Source organism: Carassius auratus, chromosome 31, assembly GCF_003368295.1.
Source record: "Carassius auratus strain Wakin chromosome 31, ASM336829v1, whole genome shotgun sequence".
NCBI lineage: Eukaryota > Metazoa > Chordata > Actinopteri > Cypriniformes > Cyprinidae > Carassius > Carassius auratus.
In genome coordinates this window covers 19840247-19857641 of record NC_039273.1, presented here as the reverse complement: position 1 = coordinate 19857641, position 17395 = coordinate 19840247, and the positions used below count along the sequence as shown (strand labels likewise).

Genomic DNA, 17395 nt, shown 5'->3' with positions numbered 1-17395 from the left:
TGTGGTTCATAAACAAGGAGATCCCTTGACACCAAGTGTCACCGCTCTGTTGAAGCTGGGGTTACCGTATGTCAATCACTGCGAATTTTCTTTGAACTTTTTTATTTATACCACTAGGTGAATCCATATGTTGTAGGGGTCTGATGGTAACGTCTGAACAATTCAGCGCCAAATTTGAAAAGGAATGTCGTGCTTGCCCTATTGTCAGTCGATCTTGGTAGTTATATTAAAAGATGTTTCTTGCAAATCCCCAAATGACTGCTCAGTTTGGTTCCGTTTTGGTTGCCACTTTCTCCCAATGCCTTCCTTGCGTTGAGTTCGCTCGCACTCTCTGTTTCCGCTTGGAAGCATCGCGCAAAGAGAGAGAAAAATCGATAGTAGCAATGGTTATTGCGTCGATATATTTATATGGGCATGCTTAGTTGAGTTTAAAAATTGCAACAGACTAGCTGAGAGAAAAACTATTTTAGACCTCCTTTTTTGTCAATAAGAATGAAACGATTGTAAACATAAGTGCAGCCGGTCAGTGCTTTTCAAAAGACCTATCTCGAAATTTCAATTACAGCAAGATCAGTTCAGTTGCATTAGAGGTCTCTGTTCATCACTTTTATCTAAGACTGGGGAAAAAAGAACTGTGTTATTTTTTTTTATGGCCCTGGGAAATAGCCCACCAACGGGTACATTGTCTTGCCAATGATTCACTAAAATAATTCACCAAAACGTAGGGAAATTGTACTTAAATGGGGATTTATTAATACATTTTCACATTCTTTAGAGTTTTCAGTCATTTATCTTGATTTATTTATTTAAATTCAAAAGCAACCAATTGGAATCGTCGGAAGGGGGGCCTAAGTGCCTGAAGCGACCTGTCAATCTTGCCCGTGCTATCCAATCAACGAGAGCCGTACACCCGACTTCCTTTACTATTTGGGGGAGAGAAAAAAAAACGTGGACGACGTAGCCTACGCAGCACAGGGTAAACACTCGTGTGTCCTCGAGCTCTGAGGGAGGGACGGAGCTAACTGTCATAGAGAGAGAGAGAGAGAGAGAGAGAGAGAGAGAGAGAGAGAGAGAGAGAGAGAGAGAGAGAGGAGAGAGAACAAGCGAATGAGAAAGAAGGCATGCAACACTGCTTTGCACTGTAATACTGGATTGTACTACAACTGGAGCGGGTTGGCAGGTTTAAACACATCAAAACCGAACAAAGAGACAGGCTTTACAGGACCATAAAAGGATCTGCAAAAGAAAAGAAATAAAGGGACGGCGCAAGTGAAATCTCTGCGGCTAAATAACAAAAGAATTGAGGAAGAACCACGTTTAATATTTTTCCACTCGGTAACGGAACATACGTTTGGACTTATTATTTTTAAGGGCATATTACAACTTCTTCCAGCGCCGGAAGTTTCTTGCGGGACAAAGTTTTGAAACAATTTTTAATCTGTCATATTTTATATTTTTTTAAATTGTTTTCAGACTATTTAAAAAGAAAATATAGATCGAAGGACTGTTGGACTTTCGAGGGGTTTTCAACGCTGACACAAAAGTGGAATTTATCGTTTCAATCATTCATATGTTCGAAATATATGAATGCACAAATTATTCAAGAAACGGATTTCGTCCTCTCGCCTACAATAGGCTACCTTTCTCTTTGCTTTTTGTTGATGGTGTTTGCCAAAACACAAGTTAGACTTTTAAAGTTTGAATAATTCATGAGATATAATTTGCCTGCATTAAAAAAAGTTTCTGCAAAAGGGAGGGGGTGACCTGCAAACATATTCATAAGGTTAGCGGAATGGCCACAGCGGCTTCCAACCCTTATCTACCCAGCAGTATATTATCGTCCGGCTCGATCGTGCACTCGGACTCCGGAGTTGGGATGCAGCAGGGCAGTGCTGCGGTAACCTCGGTGTCCGGTGGGTACAGAGGCGACCCAGCGGTAAAAATGGTACAAAGCGATTTCATGCAGGGCGCAATGGCAGCGAGCAACGGGGGACATATGCTGAGCCACGCTCACCAGTGGGTGACGTCCTTGCCTCACGCTGCAGCGGCGGCTGCAGCTGCCGCAGTGGCCGCAGCTGAAGCAGGATCGCACTGGTCGTCTAGTCCGGTTGGATTGACAGGCAGTCCGCAACAGCAGCAGGACGTGAAAAATAACTCGGGGAGAGACGATTTGCACTCTGGGACTGCGCTGCATCACAGGCCCCCACATTTAGGTCCCCACCAGAATCACGCGGGTGCCTGGTGTAGCACCACCGCTGCCCACATACCTTCTCTAACTGGGAGCCAACAGCAGCAGCAGTCCCTCATATACTCGCAGCCCGGAGGCTTCACGGTGAACGGCATGCTCAGTCCGCCGGGCAGCCAAAGCCTAGTGCACCCGGGTCTGGTGCGTGGTGACACCCCGGAGCTCGATCACAGCAGCCACCACCACCACCATCACCACCAGCATCAACATCACCAGCAAGCACACCACGGAGTGAACAGCCACGACCCGCACTCCGACGAGGACGCGCCGACGTCGGACGATTTAGAGCACTTTGCCAAACAGTTCAAACAACGCCGGATAAAACTGGGCTTTACGCAAGCGGACGTGGGCTTGGCGTTGGGCACTCTGTACGGGAACGTCTTCTCACAGACTACAATCTGTCGCTTCGAAGCTCTCCAGCTCAGCTTTAAGAACATGTGCAAGCTGAAGCCATTGCTCAATAAATGGCTGGAGGAAGCAGACTCTTCCACAGGCAGCCCCACCAGCATCGACAAGATTGCGGCTCAGGGCAGGAAGCGCAAGAAGCGCACCTCCATCGAAGTGAGCGTCAAAGGTGCGTTGGAGAGTCACTTCTTGAAATGTCCCAAGCCTTCGGCCCAAGAGATAACCTCTCTAGCGGACAACCTGCAGCTGGAGAAGGAGGTGGTGAGAGTTTGGTTTTGCAATCGGAGACAGAAAGAGAAAAGGATGACGCCCCCAGGAGTGCCGCAGACGCCGGAGGATGTATATTCTCAGGTCGGCAATGTGAGTGCAGATACACCGCCCCCCTCCATGGACTGCAAACGAATGTTCAGTGAGACATAGAACAGCATACAAGACAAAAAAAAAAAATATTTTATATATATCTGATAAAACACAGACTATCACCAAGATAGCAAAACATTTTGATACTGTGATTGTGAGGGAATATTGAGACTGCAGATGTGTTATATATTTTTTTCACAAGAAAAAAATCACCCCTCTTCCTTCCCAACCCTAAACCGCCCGATAATCTTCTTCCAGGCCCTTAAATGTCTTAACCTAAAAGGTTGTGTCTGCTCTTTCTTTCAGGGACATTTTTTAGTAGATTACTTAAAAGATGCAAGTTTAACTGGGCCGAGCGAACCGGGCGACCAGAGGGTGACAACTACAAGTTCGTTCCACCAGGTAATATTGGCGCATTAACGTCAACTGAAAAATAACAGAAATTAGCAATGAACAACAAAATATTTTACCCCCATACCCTGTTACACCAATGTCTTGTTTGAGAGGCAAAAGACGCAAGCAATTGTGTATGTTTTTATGGGACATTAAACCTCAAACAAAGGGATGAAATTCAGTTGAAACAATGCGAAGAACAGTGGCATCCACGAAGCTTCCATCCAACTTGGCAGAGAGGACTGCATGGTTTAATATTATCCAAAAATATGGAATGGATTTCCCCCCACCCCACCCCCCTGGCCTTCCAATCCTCACAAAAACAACAAAAGACTGCCCTCAATTTCTGATCTCCAAGATCACATCTTTTGAATGTTTTTTTTTTTTTTACTTTTTTTTTAATGTAAAGAACTGGATCTTGCGTGGATTTTTGAGGACGAATTGAAATCAAAGATGACTTTTGAAAAGACTGAATATTCCGCGGCTGCACCTCTTTGAAAATGTTCTGCGCGAACATCCGTTGCCAAGTGGGCCAGAGCTGGAGCTGTGGATGTTTTCGTGCGCTGCCATTTCCAAGCAGTATTCTTTGGTAGGTTTTAATAAACAAGACTATGTAAAGCCGGCAATATAGATTCATTAGATCAGATTCTGATCGGAATGATTTACTTAATATTTTTCATTAAAATGCTTTGTTTTAATATTTTATTCGGGATACAACGAACTATTCCAAACAGTTATTATTTATTTCCCCCAGACTTGTGTAGAATGTTTTTTTTTTTTTTTTTTTTAACCTTATTTGTTTTGTTTAATTTTGTATTCTCATTTTTAAAAGAGCACAAATCTACACGAGCTGACTTTGACAGTAGGGTGAGAAGGGTATATTTTGATGTGATGATTTGACTGTAATTTAATTTCAGTAGTGATTCCGTAAGAGATGATCGAGAACAATAAATTTGTTAGAATGAAACAAAGTTGTGTGTTGTGCCTAAGATCTTAGCTGTTTAAAAAAAAAAATTAGGATGCAATATTTGAGCAATATTTAGCCAAATGCATTTTAAAATGGTATGCTGTATATTAATAGCCTTATGTTATGACTTGCAGAATAGAAAATAACACTCGAAAACCAAACTTCTCTAATATTTTGCCAGCAACATAGAGATGTTTGATTATAATATAACCGTCATATAAATATTGCACACAATGCATTTTAAATAAATAAATAGAAATAGATCAGTGTAACGTGGCAATCGTAGGCCTCGACAGAAAGCATTAACAGGAGTTTTGCATTTTTACAACTTTTAGGATTCTGTTTTAGCTAATATTCTGCTCTTAGACAAACCAGCTAAATTGTCACCGCTGTAAATTACTTCAATGTGCAACCATTTTTTTAGCAGGATGAAATGTGTCTCTGTGACAAGTAGTAGAGATAGCAACGTTTAGTAAATCTAAGCAGGGCAAGCACAGAAAAGTTGATCGCTTGTAGTGCTGGAATGTTTACAGTGTCACGCGCTTGTACCTGTTTTATAACGTTCAAACTCAAACTGTCAAATCCACATGCCTTAAATCAAACCCAATCATCTTTTTTTTTACATAATTTTATTCAGCGTTTCACTGGTCTGCTTTTTGCATTCAACTATATCTATCTATCTATCTATCTATCTATCTATCTATCTATCTATCTATCTATCTATCTATCTATCTATCTATCTATCTATCATCTAAATATTGATAAGCAATCACTTTTTAAATTATGCACAGTCCCCGTACCCCAGAAAACTAAAACACGTGTTTACGGACATACTGCATATGCACATCTTTCTATTGCATTTTTAGCATTCGATCAGTCGAGGTGTTTGGGAACAGCAAAATATGATAACATTTAGTAAAATAATAATACTAATAATAATTCTCAACAATTGGTTTTGTCAATTTCTCTCAGAATTTAGCTCCTTCTTCAGGCTTCGTGTGATGACCTAAATATGGAATTGTTTTTATTTTTTTATTTTTTTTTATGTTGTTTTATTTTATATTTATCGAGTCTCTCAAACATCTTATTCCATTTTTATGTGTTGCTTGTTCAAATAAGCCAGATTATTTGATTTCATAGCCGATTACCAATGCCCCAAAGACTCTCAAATAGGCCTGTATATAATTTATGCTGTAAACTTTAGTCGGTAAAAATGTCATAAAGTGATTTTATGTTACATCCCTAATATTATTCATATAAGCCAAATACTGAGGATGAAATTATTCTGAGCTAGGCCTCATAAATAAAACGGACTGTGTTTTAAAAAATATCTTAAACTTTTTCTTGGGATGATTATTCAGCAAAAAGTTATCTTTGTCCCTAATAATAAGAGTGCCAATATGACATTCAAACTGATTTTGTGCGACCCAAGTTAATGCTGTCTTTGAGAAGTAGGCTAATACATAAAGGGGAAAATTCAGCTAATGTGTATGATTGCTGCATGAAGATTTACATTTCGCGTTATTTGTCAGTATTATTTATTAAATACTTTTTTGAGGAAAATGTCTAGATTTAAAAAAAAAAAAAGTATATTTTGGTGTTTGTCTTTAAAATCCTTTTTTGTTGTTGAATGACCCTATAGTTTTCTTTCGGATGGCATGGCTTTAATACAGAATATAGAATTTAAATTTTCTAGTTTACTCAAATTTAGATCTCTGTAGTCTGCAGGGAGGCCTGGAATATGTTAAGCATGCTCAGGACAAACAGCACTAAACTCCATACTGTCACATGACTTTCGACCCACGTGCTCAGATGTAGGCAGTGCTGATAAAATATAGCAGAACTAGGCCTATATGGTTAGAAAAATTACCAGGTAACTTTCTCTCCTTCTTCCTTTTGTTGTATTTATTTATTAGGCTATTTATTTATTTTTGTAACTCGAAAAATAATAATAAATAAATACATAAATAAAAATAAATAAATAAATAAATAAAAATTTGGTCAATTTATACCAATACGATTATAAAAGCAGCTAAAATTATTATAAGCATTTTAGTATTGTAATTATGAGAGTCTTTCTTAAACAATATGCAGTTTTCGTGCACCTATAGACTACATGCTAATACTCTATAAACTTTTACAGAACTCACATTGAAAACATCAGTGAAGAAAGTTGTAATTTTGAAATAATAATACTAATAATAATAATTATACAGAGTCAATGCCATAGCAATGGGAATCCAGCTGCTATCGAAAGATAATTTTTGATATAGGCCTCTAGTTTTTTTTTTTTTTTTTTTTTTTTTATAAATAGCCTACTATTCCTAAGTATAGGCTAATGTGGGGCAATAATTACTTGTCAATAGATCGTTAACGAGTCATTTTAAACAGGATATCAGACTGGTAGACACACACTAAGTTATTTATGTGCTATAAAAGCAACTTGTAAACAGAATTCCACTTTTAATTTCGCATATAATACCACAATAACCAACAAAATATTTTGTACAGAATGAACAACGTGGTCTCTTAACTCAAGAAACGAACACGAACATTTGTTTTGATCAGTGTCAAAAAAGGTAGGCTAATGTTAATGTAATCGATGAGGTTTCCACACCTGATTGTTTACAACCTTTGTGCAGACGAACAGAAACAGGCCAGACTGTTTGTGTCTTTTTAAAACTTGGGTGTTTCTTTTTTGTTTCTTAACCCCTCGTGCTGTGCACATTCATAATGCTCTTACATGGGACAGTTCTCAGTGGGGACTGGGAGGCATCCTCCAGACCGCCTTTTTTAATCCCATGTTCTGTTGTCATCATGTTGGCGGTAATGGTCGTAACTTTCAAATATCTGTATTGCTCTAATCCAAAATCACTGTATTTTGTTACTCTTGGCAGAATCCTTGGTTTTATATTCGTCATTCGTCAAAGTTTATTTATAGTTAAGGTTGTTATTAAGGTTGTCAAATTATAGAATTATTATTGCCCTTTTTAGTAGTATTTACTTCTCAAAATAGTCGACCACTTAACACGAGGAATAGTTATTTACCCCCAAGTGGTGTTTTTACATTTATGAATTCTGCATAGTAATGAATTTCTTATTGTTGTAATATATATATATGTGTGTGTGTGTGTGTGTGTGTGTGTGTGTGTGTGTGTGTGTGTGTGTGTGTGTGTGTGTGTGTGTGTGTGTGTGTGTGTGTGTGTGTGTGTGAAGTTCAGTTGCAAAAAAAAATATATATATAGGCCTATTTTGCATTCTCGTTACACACATTGTTTGAACATTAAAACAGGAAGAAATAACGATGATAAGAGTAATATAATAATAATAATAATAATAATAATAATAATGTCACCTTGGTTATTAACAAGTAACAACAGTATCATATTTGCTGTATTTACTTAAAATATACATTTAAAATCAAAATAGGTTTCAGAGCACACAGTCTCAGTCACTGTACTTGCAGTAATGCTGTACTTAGACTAACTTCAGCTGCCGCAGCGTGTCATAAGTAAGGGCCCTCAGAACTCCATGGAAGTCCCCAGTTGTGTTGTTTGGAGGGCCAGTCACTCCCAGTCACTCTCTCCTTTCTCCCTCTGGAGACACACTGTAAACGCCGTTCATGTTCAGCGAGCACAGGTGCTGCTCCCCTCTGCAAACCAGAGATTTCATTTCCAATAACCATACAATAACCAGACACATTTGCGCTTTGCTCAAAACACAGTAGACCACATGTGGTGTTTTTATTGTTGAGTTGCAGCATTTCTATCAAATATAAAAGCTATATTTACACTTCATTAGCCTATTTTATTATTCACACACACACACACACACACACACACACACACACACACACACACATATATATATATATATATATAGGCTAGATCTGTGTCTTGTATTTGCATTACTGCATGGTCGTCTCATTGAGATCCCAGCCTCTTTAGATTGAATTGTGCAGACTGCGGTCACTTGGGTCCGTGGTGGTGTGGTGTCTATAATGAGTTATTATTTGCTAAGTACGACTACCGTATATTAATTTTGATACCCCAAATCAAATACGCAAATAAATAAGTAGTCTTTATTCATAACTAACTAACACAGCAACATAAAAAAAATGGTAAGACTGGACCATTCGGACCGCACTGGGAAACTGATCGCTCCGGATCATGTGCCCATGCGGTATGTGCGTGCTGGGCACCGCGTGCCCTCCGCTCTCTAGGTCGCGATAATAGAGCTTAATAAAATATGTATGCAGAGTGACGTGACGTGTCGCATTTCCTTTCTATAGAATGAGAAGTTCAAGTCCCTGGGACAGGGACAGACGAGGAGACGGACAGGTGAGGGAAAGGGCCACTCTATAGGGTTGAGAGGATTTAAAATGATTAACCTTCAACCAGTTCATAAACTGTTTGGTGGCATATACAAGGATAAACCTAAATATTTTTTAATAGATACAGTAAGAATATAGGCCTAAAGCAAGATAATATAAAGTGTTTTAACGTGTTTGTTTGGTTGTACGCTTCTTTTCATGTTTGTTTTAATTCTCAGGTTTTTCCACGATGTTTTGAAGCTACATTTATAAAAAAAAAAAATAGCTTGTTGCTTTGCAAACTCTAATATAGGTTACTGACATTTAATTTAATTAGCCATTGGCCAAAAAGATCGATTCTATTGTTCTGTAAGTTTCGTTCATATTCGATAGTAGTTTACATATTACTCAAATTACCTATTTCATTCAAAATTAACACAAATAGGCTGTTATTGTTGTTAGTAGTAGTAGTAATATAGTTGTAGTAGTAGCAATTAGAAAATAATGTTATGTCTGATTTTGCAAAAATGTAGCTATGCCTGCTTAGTATATATATACTTATATATATCAACACTTGAGCCAGAATAGTCAACAAAATAGCTCTGTTGTTGGAAAAAGATTCTTGTGGATTGACTACTAACACGAACTAACAAGTCTTTTTCAAGTCATTGCTTTCTTTAAGCGCAACAACACATATGTAGCTCTACTACTGTACTCTATTATGCAGCTGGACCGGACACTTCCATGGCCCAACAGCGCCATCTGCCGTTTTGTACGGAGGCGTTGTATAAGGGTTGTTCACAAAGATGAATCAGTTTAGTTTTTAGTATTTTAAATTGAATAAGGATTTATATACTACTTTTGTTAGTAAAATGACACTTATTTAATAATGTAGATAATGGAAACATTTACATATTAGGCCTAATGTTGCCTTCTTTTAAAAAAGATTTTCAATCTTTGAGAGTGACACTTTATTTAAAATTGCCACTAAACAACGTTTACAGTATAAACCAATGTCAAGTTGCCTACTTTCGACTGTAAATTTTAATCGAGCACCATGGTAACCTATTAAAATCCGCTAATAAGTCTATTATCGGAGAGAAAGAACACAAAACAATGCATTCAAGTTAATGCATTTCTATTTTTGCAAAGCCCATTAGAATGAATGTAGTGTCAGTAAAATTGCATTTTGCAGTGTGCATGCCAAGTGACATTTTTATGGGTATGCCTATTACTTTACTTTAAATATCAACTTAACTAATTGAAATAGAGGGATGACATATTCGTAATAATAATATTTATTTTACAAGAAACACCCATAACATTTTGTAGGCGTACATAAATAATTAAGTACATTATACAAAGTACTGACTATGGGCCTATTTAGATGTTAACATATAACATTTTAGCAATTTGTTGATTAAACATATAAAACATTTTCCATGTTTTGCAGTATTTTTTCAAATAATTTTGATGATCATTTATTATTATAATTTTTTTTTTTTTCTATTGTTGGATGCAGAGATTATTTCATATGAGCTACGTTCATATGAAACTGAAACAATGTAAATTGTATTGTATATGTATTATATATACAGAGTTAATCTATATTTCACAAAGCCCATAAAACATCTGTGAGATATAAAACTTAATGAAATTATGATAATGTACATTTTGGTCAGAAATCTTTGTTGGATTTTGGGCAAGGTTATTTATATTATATTTTTTTATCTACCTATGAATGTTTAATACACACAAATAATAGAACTAATATTCACCTTGAAATGGGTGAGCGTATTTCAACAAGCCAATCAGACTCATCATTATAAAACATCATTTTGTATGACCATGTGACTGACAACATTTTTATAATGTTCTGCATTCAATCAATGCAATTATGGCCAGTTATTAGTATTCATCATCTGCAAAATGTGAAACAATTGCTTCTTTTTTTAACAAGTTTTTGCAAGAAGCCTTTACCCAAGCCATAAGATTTGTTTCGTCCAAAATACAGAAAGTAATTTGCTAATATTAACAGTGTGAGGCCTTAAGGTAAATGTTGGTAGTTTGTTGCAGTTTTTAGTAGTTAAGTCCTTCTCAACACAGTGTGACTTTGCATTTTATCCCGAGTCTCTGTTTTGCAGCTGCCTCCCAGACTGAGGATAATTGGAGATCCATTAATCACTCAAATCCATGGCTTCCACATGCGGTCCGATCACAAATGTTAAGTTGCCACGCTCTTGTTTGAGAGGAATAAATTTAGCCTGGATCAGGAAGGATTGTGGTGGAGATGTTGGGGGGATCGATGGTCCTCAGAGGTCTGGTGACATCTCCAACCACACGCCTGCCTTTGCGTCATGGCGGTCCGCCAACCGAGGTCAGCTATCCCAGCAGGCCATTCACTTCAGCAGCAGTTACCAAGGTGACAGCATGTCAGAGATTTGGCGGCTTGGAGCGGGCTTGTAGATAGCTGATGCATCACCTCCTTGATCGATTTGTCAATAATGCTTACACCAGGAGGGGCAGCAGCCCGCATGACACCCACTGTCCCAAAACACAGGCATGCAAGTGACATCCCATTCCAGAGATCATCCCTTGGTTTGGATAGATGCGTTTTCCTATACGTCCATTGATTAGCAAAGTATCAGCAGCTCTTGAACAAGAAGGAAAATGCAATTACAGTATCATAATAGGCCCTGGGAGGGGGGCAGGGGAGCTGGAAGAGGGGCTGTTGGGTTCAGTGTCTCATTAACCAGGTAGGGATTTAGAACATAGAGCATCTGAGCCGTCTTTAGGTCAGAGGGTTGCAGTGTAACCATTTATAGGTTTCAGGGTTTAATAGATTACTGATAATTGGACCCACACATCCTAGGTTAGGTATTACTGCCTAAAGCCAATACATAGATCACTGTGAATGGATGCCACAGCTCTTTTGCCTAAACAGAGATCAGTAATGCAGCACTGGAAAATCTTTTCCAGATAAGAAGAGTAAGTGTGAGAGAGTGAGTGAAAGTTTGTTTGCATGCATGTGCAGCAGGTTCACTGGGTTTTCTACAATAAAACAGAAGATACTATAACTGACTTCAATCTCAAGACAAAACAAGCCAATATTAAGTCTTGCTGTGAAAGAAAGTGGTTGGTAGCCTAAATGGCTTCTGTAACTCTAAGGATAAAAAGCTCAAAGGTGCTCTACAGCAGCCCTGGTTAGGACAACTCCAGGTGTTCATTCGCCAAGCCCAGATGGCAGAGATTCAACTAATCTGCTCAATGTTGGCCAGACGGACAGTGTAAACTTAAACATCAAACACGTGACCTGCCAGAAATGCATGAAGAAAAAAAAGATGAAGAAAAGTAATGTAGAAAACCTGGTTAGACATCTGAAGTGCACTCGCAAGTGTTGTATGTGCAGATTCTCAAGTCATTAAAGGCTTTAATCCCAGAAATAATAGTAATTAATTGGTGTAATACACAAAGGACATAATTATCTTTTTTTTCTGTACTGGCACATATTTAATTACCCCGTAATTGTTCCCCGAGCCTCGTTCAAAAGGGGTGTAGACTAGACAATCATAATGCATCATGCTCTAATCCTATATTTGGTTTTGTAAAGAGAATATAAGGAATATACTGTATACAGCAACTACTTCACAAAGTATGAACAAAAACATCTCTGAACTCATTCTCAGGTCAGGTCCACATCATCGGTAGATTGTCTTATGTGAAGAGCATTATATTTCTTAATAACTGGCAGATTTATCCCTTTTCTCTCACAGACCAAAGAACAAAACTACTGATTAACGCGAGTTCTTGTGAAGTGTGGCGATATCTGAGAGTGTTGGGAGCTAAATTTGCCCACTGTGCAGAGGGCTCCTTGAACACAAGATGGAGTTTAATAAGTAAACAGAACAGCGAGAGGACAGAGACTCTGATCATGGGCTCGTTCGCCAACCCCGGCCCCCTGCAAGCCAGGCGAGCTGATTAGCTCTGGCGATTGTACCTAGTAATTGCAGCGCCATGACCCCCTCCAGGCAAATATTAGATTTTAGTGGTTTAACCTTTGCAGTCTGCAGTGGGTTTAAATTGCCTGTGCAGATGTTAGGGAGCCCAGCGGTAGCCAAAGAGCCGGTGTCCTCTCATCAGCAGAGGAAGATGTCTCAAGACTCCCGGTCCTTGTTATCCCGGTCTCATTTAGAGCAATTCTTTATGTCTGATTGGTAGCGGCTTTTCACCGATATCACTGCTGGAATCAACTTTGTTGTTTAAAGTGTTTATAATTGTGTGCACAAATGCTGCTGTGCACTAGCGATTAAAAGATGGAGTGCAAACATTATCCGTGATTGTATGAACAAATCCCCAAAACTAATATGTTGGTTCAAAGAAGTATATATTACGCTCTAGTTAAAGGTAGCAAGACTAGTGGGTGCCCCTTCCAGGGCAAGTCCATTAGCAGGAAATGTTCATGAGATGAAGCGGTAGGAAGTTTTTCTAAGGTCTGTCTCAGCTACTACAGAGGGTCGTATTACTCCCGTCCTGTCTGAGGTCTTGAACCTCTTCCTCCCAAGCGACGGGCAGCTGCATCCCACGGCCTCTTTCTTCACACTGCGTACTAATGGCTTCCTTCCTGTAGACGCCACCGGGACCCCACCTCAGATGCGTACCTGGGGGAAAAAAGACAGATGCAAGATGAAGGAGAGGAGGGAAGACACCGGGACACTATTTTCATCCATGGGAAGCAGGGAAGGAACCCTTTAACATGTCTCGCAGGCTGGAAACCCTATACAGCCATTCCGCTGGTGTGTGTGTGTGTGTTTGGGGGGCTGAATGGGCCGACAAAGTGGTTCCATCTGAGAGTGAAAGAGACTCACACATGATATGGCTTACACACATAACACAAAGCTGACAGATCCATGTTCTGATCTATCATTACTGTCTGTGTAACAAATATAGTGTCTGTGAACCGAGGTGTTCAACATGAGATGAACGAGATAGAAATACGCTGAGAAAAACCGTGCAAGTTCTGGCACATAGCCCCATGACCACATAAGCCTGCAAAAGGAGGCATTAGCAGAGCTGGCAGAAGAAAGCACTTCACTGATCTAAATCGCCCCATTCTTCCTTATCAGCAGTGTGTGGGGAGCAATACTCAGGTAGCCCCCCACAGGCCCATCGCTAAAAGCCCTAATATCTGTGGACGTCCGTGGCCACGGCCCAATCTGCTGCGGCGGTCGATTTGTTCCACGCACTGCCAGAAGTGCTTTGTAAATTAGGCTGATATTGATGAGGCCTGATTCCAGCAGGTAATCACTGGCAGTTCAGCTTCTCTCCGCTCCTCGGCAAAACGTCTCTATTTATTATAGAGCTTTTGCTATCAATTAAGGGCCACTCCACGCGCAGCTCTTTGATAATCAGTCAGATGATTTCCATGGCTGCGGGAGGGCAGATATGAAATCTGGATAAGCCTTCTCCACTGATGCCTTTGGAGCATTACGTTATAACAATACTGGAGGATCCAGCTTTAGAAAGGCCTCGCTTGAAGGACTGTTTCAAAGTCCATTTCCCAAATGAGCCCGTTCTGGAGAAACAATGTAAATAAAACAGTGATTTCCTAAGAGCAGGCTCTGCCAGAGTTAAACTTTTGTGTCTTGCGTTCGGTCCTGCATACTTATTATTTAGGCTTAGTTGATTGTGTGTGTGTGTGTGTGTGTGTGTGTGTGCTACATATGTGTGCATCGTACCTCTCCGTCTGTGTCCCTGGGCATTGCGTTCTCTGTGTGGATCACGTCTCTCCTGTGTCTCCGAAGAGAGGACACCATTTGGGCACCACTCGTATCCTCCGGCTGCCTTTTCCAATCACTGCCTCTCTACCTCTTCTTTCTCCCTATAGATAAGCAGCCAATCAGTTCCTATGCTAGTTCATGCAGGGTTGGGGCTTGGGGCCGGTTCCACGGCCCCAGGGCATGACAGGAGCACTGGCACCCACGACAAAGAAACTCTCTCACACACACACACAGATACTCAAACATTTGCACCCATGAACGCAAGTGTGTGTTCAAAGGGGAAAAGAGAAATCTGTTGTTTTTCTTTCACCACACTCACTCCCCCCAGCTGTTATGTCTCAGTATCGATCAATGGTGCTTCCTGCATCGGCGAACTATTCATATTTGATTCGTTATTGTAATATCGCCAGTGTTGAACATTCCTAAATTGTGGCTCACGCCCCGTTCATAAGCAAGTTATGAGTATGACTGAACTTGTACGACGGTTAAATAATAGCCATGTTATATTCATTGCCATTGAAATAGCCACTTTGCATCACATTATCCAAACTCATAAGAACACGTTTTGTTGCAATATTTCCTTGTTTTAAATAACGCCTTTTTCAAAAAATATCTGGACAGTTGCCATGTCCTTTGGCACTGGCCCCGAGTAAACAAAATCATTAGACCAAGTCTCAACAGAAAACATGTGCTGTCCGTTACCACTAAGATGTTTTCACATAAATCCCACGTGAATGGAATGAGAGATACAGCGTGCAAAATAGCAGAGGAAAAGCAGTTTTAAGCAGACTGCCCCTATGGCTGATTGTGTCAGCCACAATGGACGCTGTAAGCAGTGTGCAGCTTTAAAGTGAAAACGACACACACTGTGAGATGTGCTTATCCCATCACAAGCCAGTAAGGATATTAGGAAAAGCATGATGGAAATTATGAGTGGAATAAGCCTGCATCTTACCACTAAACCTTAAAGAATCCAGGCCCATCCCTCTCTCTCTCTCTTGCACTCTTTCCTTACTTTTTCTTGCAATCTCATGTCATGCCACTCCTAGCCCTTTATTTTCCTGCAGCGTAAATCTTATTTCTCAAAAAGACACAATTTCCACATTTCAGCCTGTGGAATTTGCTATTCCTTTATCGATCTCTGAAACCAAACAGCTCTTTTGACTTTCAAGGAACTTACTTTCTGGACTACAGCCACTTTCCAAAATTCAGGGAAAGGAGGAGAACATTGTGACGAGTGGGGCGGGTGGAGTGATTGGGAAATGAGCGACACCTGCTCCACTCACCGGTCTCGAGTGTCGCTCATTTCCCTATCACTCCACCGCCTCTCTCTGTTCCCACGGCTCTCGGCCCCAACCCACTCGTCACAAATCTTTTTTGAAAAGACAACAAAACAGTCTTCGAGAGAGTGGTGAAGTCACAACGTCATGCTCTATGGTTAAGGACGATAAAGAAAACAAATTCTTATCAAAAAAATTTGACATGATAACTCAATAAAAGCTATAGTTTTTAAAGCATTCGTGGCACAATTGTGCAGAAAAAAAATTACTTCAACTTGTTGCTTATTATGTTTAAAATTCGTGATTATGGAGAGGCACTTTAATTTTGATTAATTTTTTTTTTTCCATAAATATTTCAATTTAGAATATTATGCCACGAATGCAATATTGAGCTGAGTTGTATTGAATGTGGATTATTCCTTTAATTAACATTTGGACATTAAACGTGAAACTTTAAACGTCTTTATATCTTAAAAACTAAAATGTAATTTAATAGAATTCTTCAACCTTATACTGTAGACCTCTGTGACATGTGACATTTTTCATATTTACTAGGGTGGCTCACAGAAGCACCTCCAGCAGGCGTGTTATCCCTAGGCTAGCTGAGTTTGGCCAGAACTAGCATGTGATTAATGTGAAGCTCACTAACCCCCATGGTGAATTAGAGACCAGGGGTCGAGTATATTTTTCTTTGTGAACGCTTGTGGCTAAACCTGAGCACAAACGTTGTTCATCATTGCGCCACATTAGCTCACCAGAGCATTGACTGGCACAAACCAGAAGCGTGTGCCCCTTCACTTTGATTAATCTTTACAAACATTTACACCAACTCTATCATGAGTGAAGAACTGGCATCTATTGAGAGTGGTGCACACATACATAACCTCTGGAATAAATGTTGGCCTTTGGCTCTGAACCCTCCATCTGGTTTGTTCATAGAATAGTATGAAGGAGATATATATATATACTTTTTTTCATGAAAGTTGCTCTCCAGACAATTTAGTATGCAAAAAATAGTATGTCAAATAAAATGTGCAATTATCACAATGTGTGAAAAATCCCCGGATGACCTGCTAGTTCTGTAAAGATTCTGAAGTGCACATCTGATGGAAATTTTACTATCCCGCTACTAGGCCATGGGAGAGGATTTGACAATGGCAGAGAACAGTATCCGACCTCTCAAATGTAGCATGCCCAGATATTTACACTTCATATAGTTGAAGAAAATACTTTTTAACAGTTCAGAAGTACACAGGCTACCTTAATGCTTGACGTTTGACGCTTGACCTTAATCCTTAATGTTTTAAAGTTTTAAAAGTTATATTATATTATTTTGCTTTTTTTCTTTTTCTTTTTTAAATATTTAATAAATCTAAATTTTGATTAGAAAGGTGGTGTTTTCTTCCAAATATATTTAGAATCTCTGAGAATTGATTTAGTTACTGTGTACCTGGAGAAATGTCTTATATTCATATTTTATATTTTATTTTTTAGTTTAATATTTTAAAGTAGGCATATCATCAAAATGTTTTTTTTTTCTTTAGAAAACAATACACAGATGAACAGATAAATAATAATAATAATAATAATAATAATGTTAATTTAAAGTATTAAATGAATTATAAACTGGAAATAGTATAGAGAAGTTATTGAAGA

At 39.1% G+C, this 17395-nt stretch overlaps 1 protein-coding gene and 1 long non-coding RNA gene across 3 annotated transcripts; one reads left to right on the top strand and one right to left on the bottom strand.

Moving 5' to 3' along the window:
• The first annotated feature begins 973 nt into the window (after positions 1-973).
• On the top strand, positions 974-4374 carry LOC113050761 (POU domain, class 3, transcription factor 3-B-like). 2 transcript variants are annotated; one of them, XM_026214038.1, is made up of 2 exons: positions 974-3001; positions 3317-4374. In XM_026214038.1, exons 1-2 carry the CDS (start codon positions 1793-1795, stop codon positions 3428-3430), a joined length of 1323 nt encoding a protein of 440 aa, XP_026069823.1. In that variant the 5' UTR covers positions 974-1792; the 3' UTR covers positions 3431-4374. The 2 variants fall into 2 exon arrangements, with proteins under 2 accessions (XP_026069823.1, XP_026069822.1); XM_026214037.1 differs by having other exon boundaries at positions 986-3010.
• Positions 4375-10621: 6247 nt separating this feature from the next.
• Positions 10622-15647, bottom strand: LOC113050759 (uncharacterized). Its single transcript, XR_003276811.1, has 3 exons — positions 15415-15647; positions 14418-14560; positions 10622-13340 (listed from the first exon to the last, which is right to left on the bottom strand). It is a non-coding gene; the product is annotated as an uncharacterized LOC113050759 (long non-coding RNA).
• Positions 15648-17395: the final 1748 nt, after the last annotated feature.

Bases quoted from the DNA above. Each gene is read 5' to 3' on its own strand.
- LOC113050761 (XM_026214037.1), top strand. From the start codon at position 1,793: ATGGCCACAGCGGCTTCCAACCCTTATCTACCCAGCAGTATATTATCG. The intron at 3,011-3,316 runs GTGAGTGCAGAT...TCTTTCTTTCAG, and splicing joins TATATTCTCAGGTCGGCAAT to GGACATTTTTTAGTAGATTA.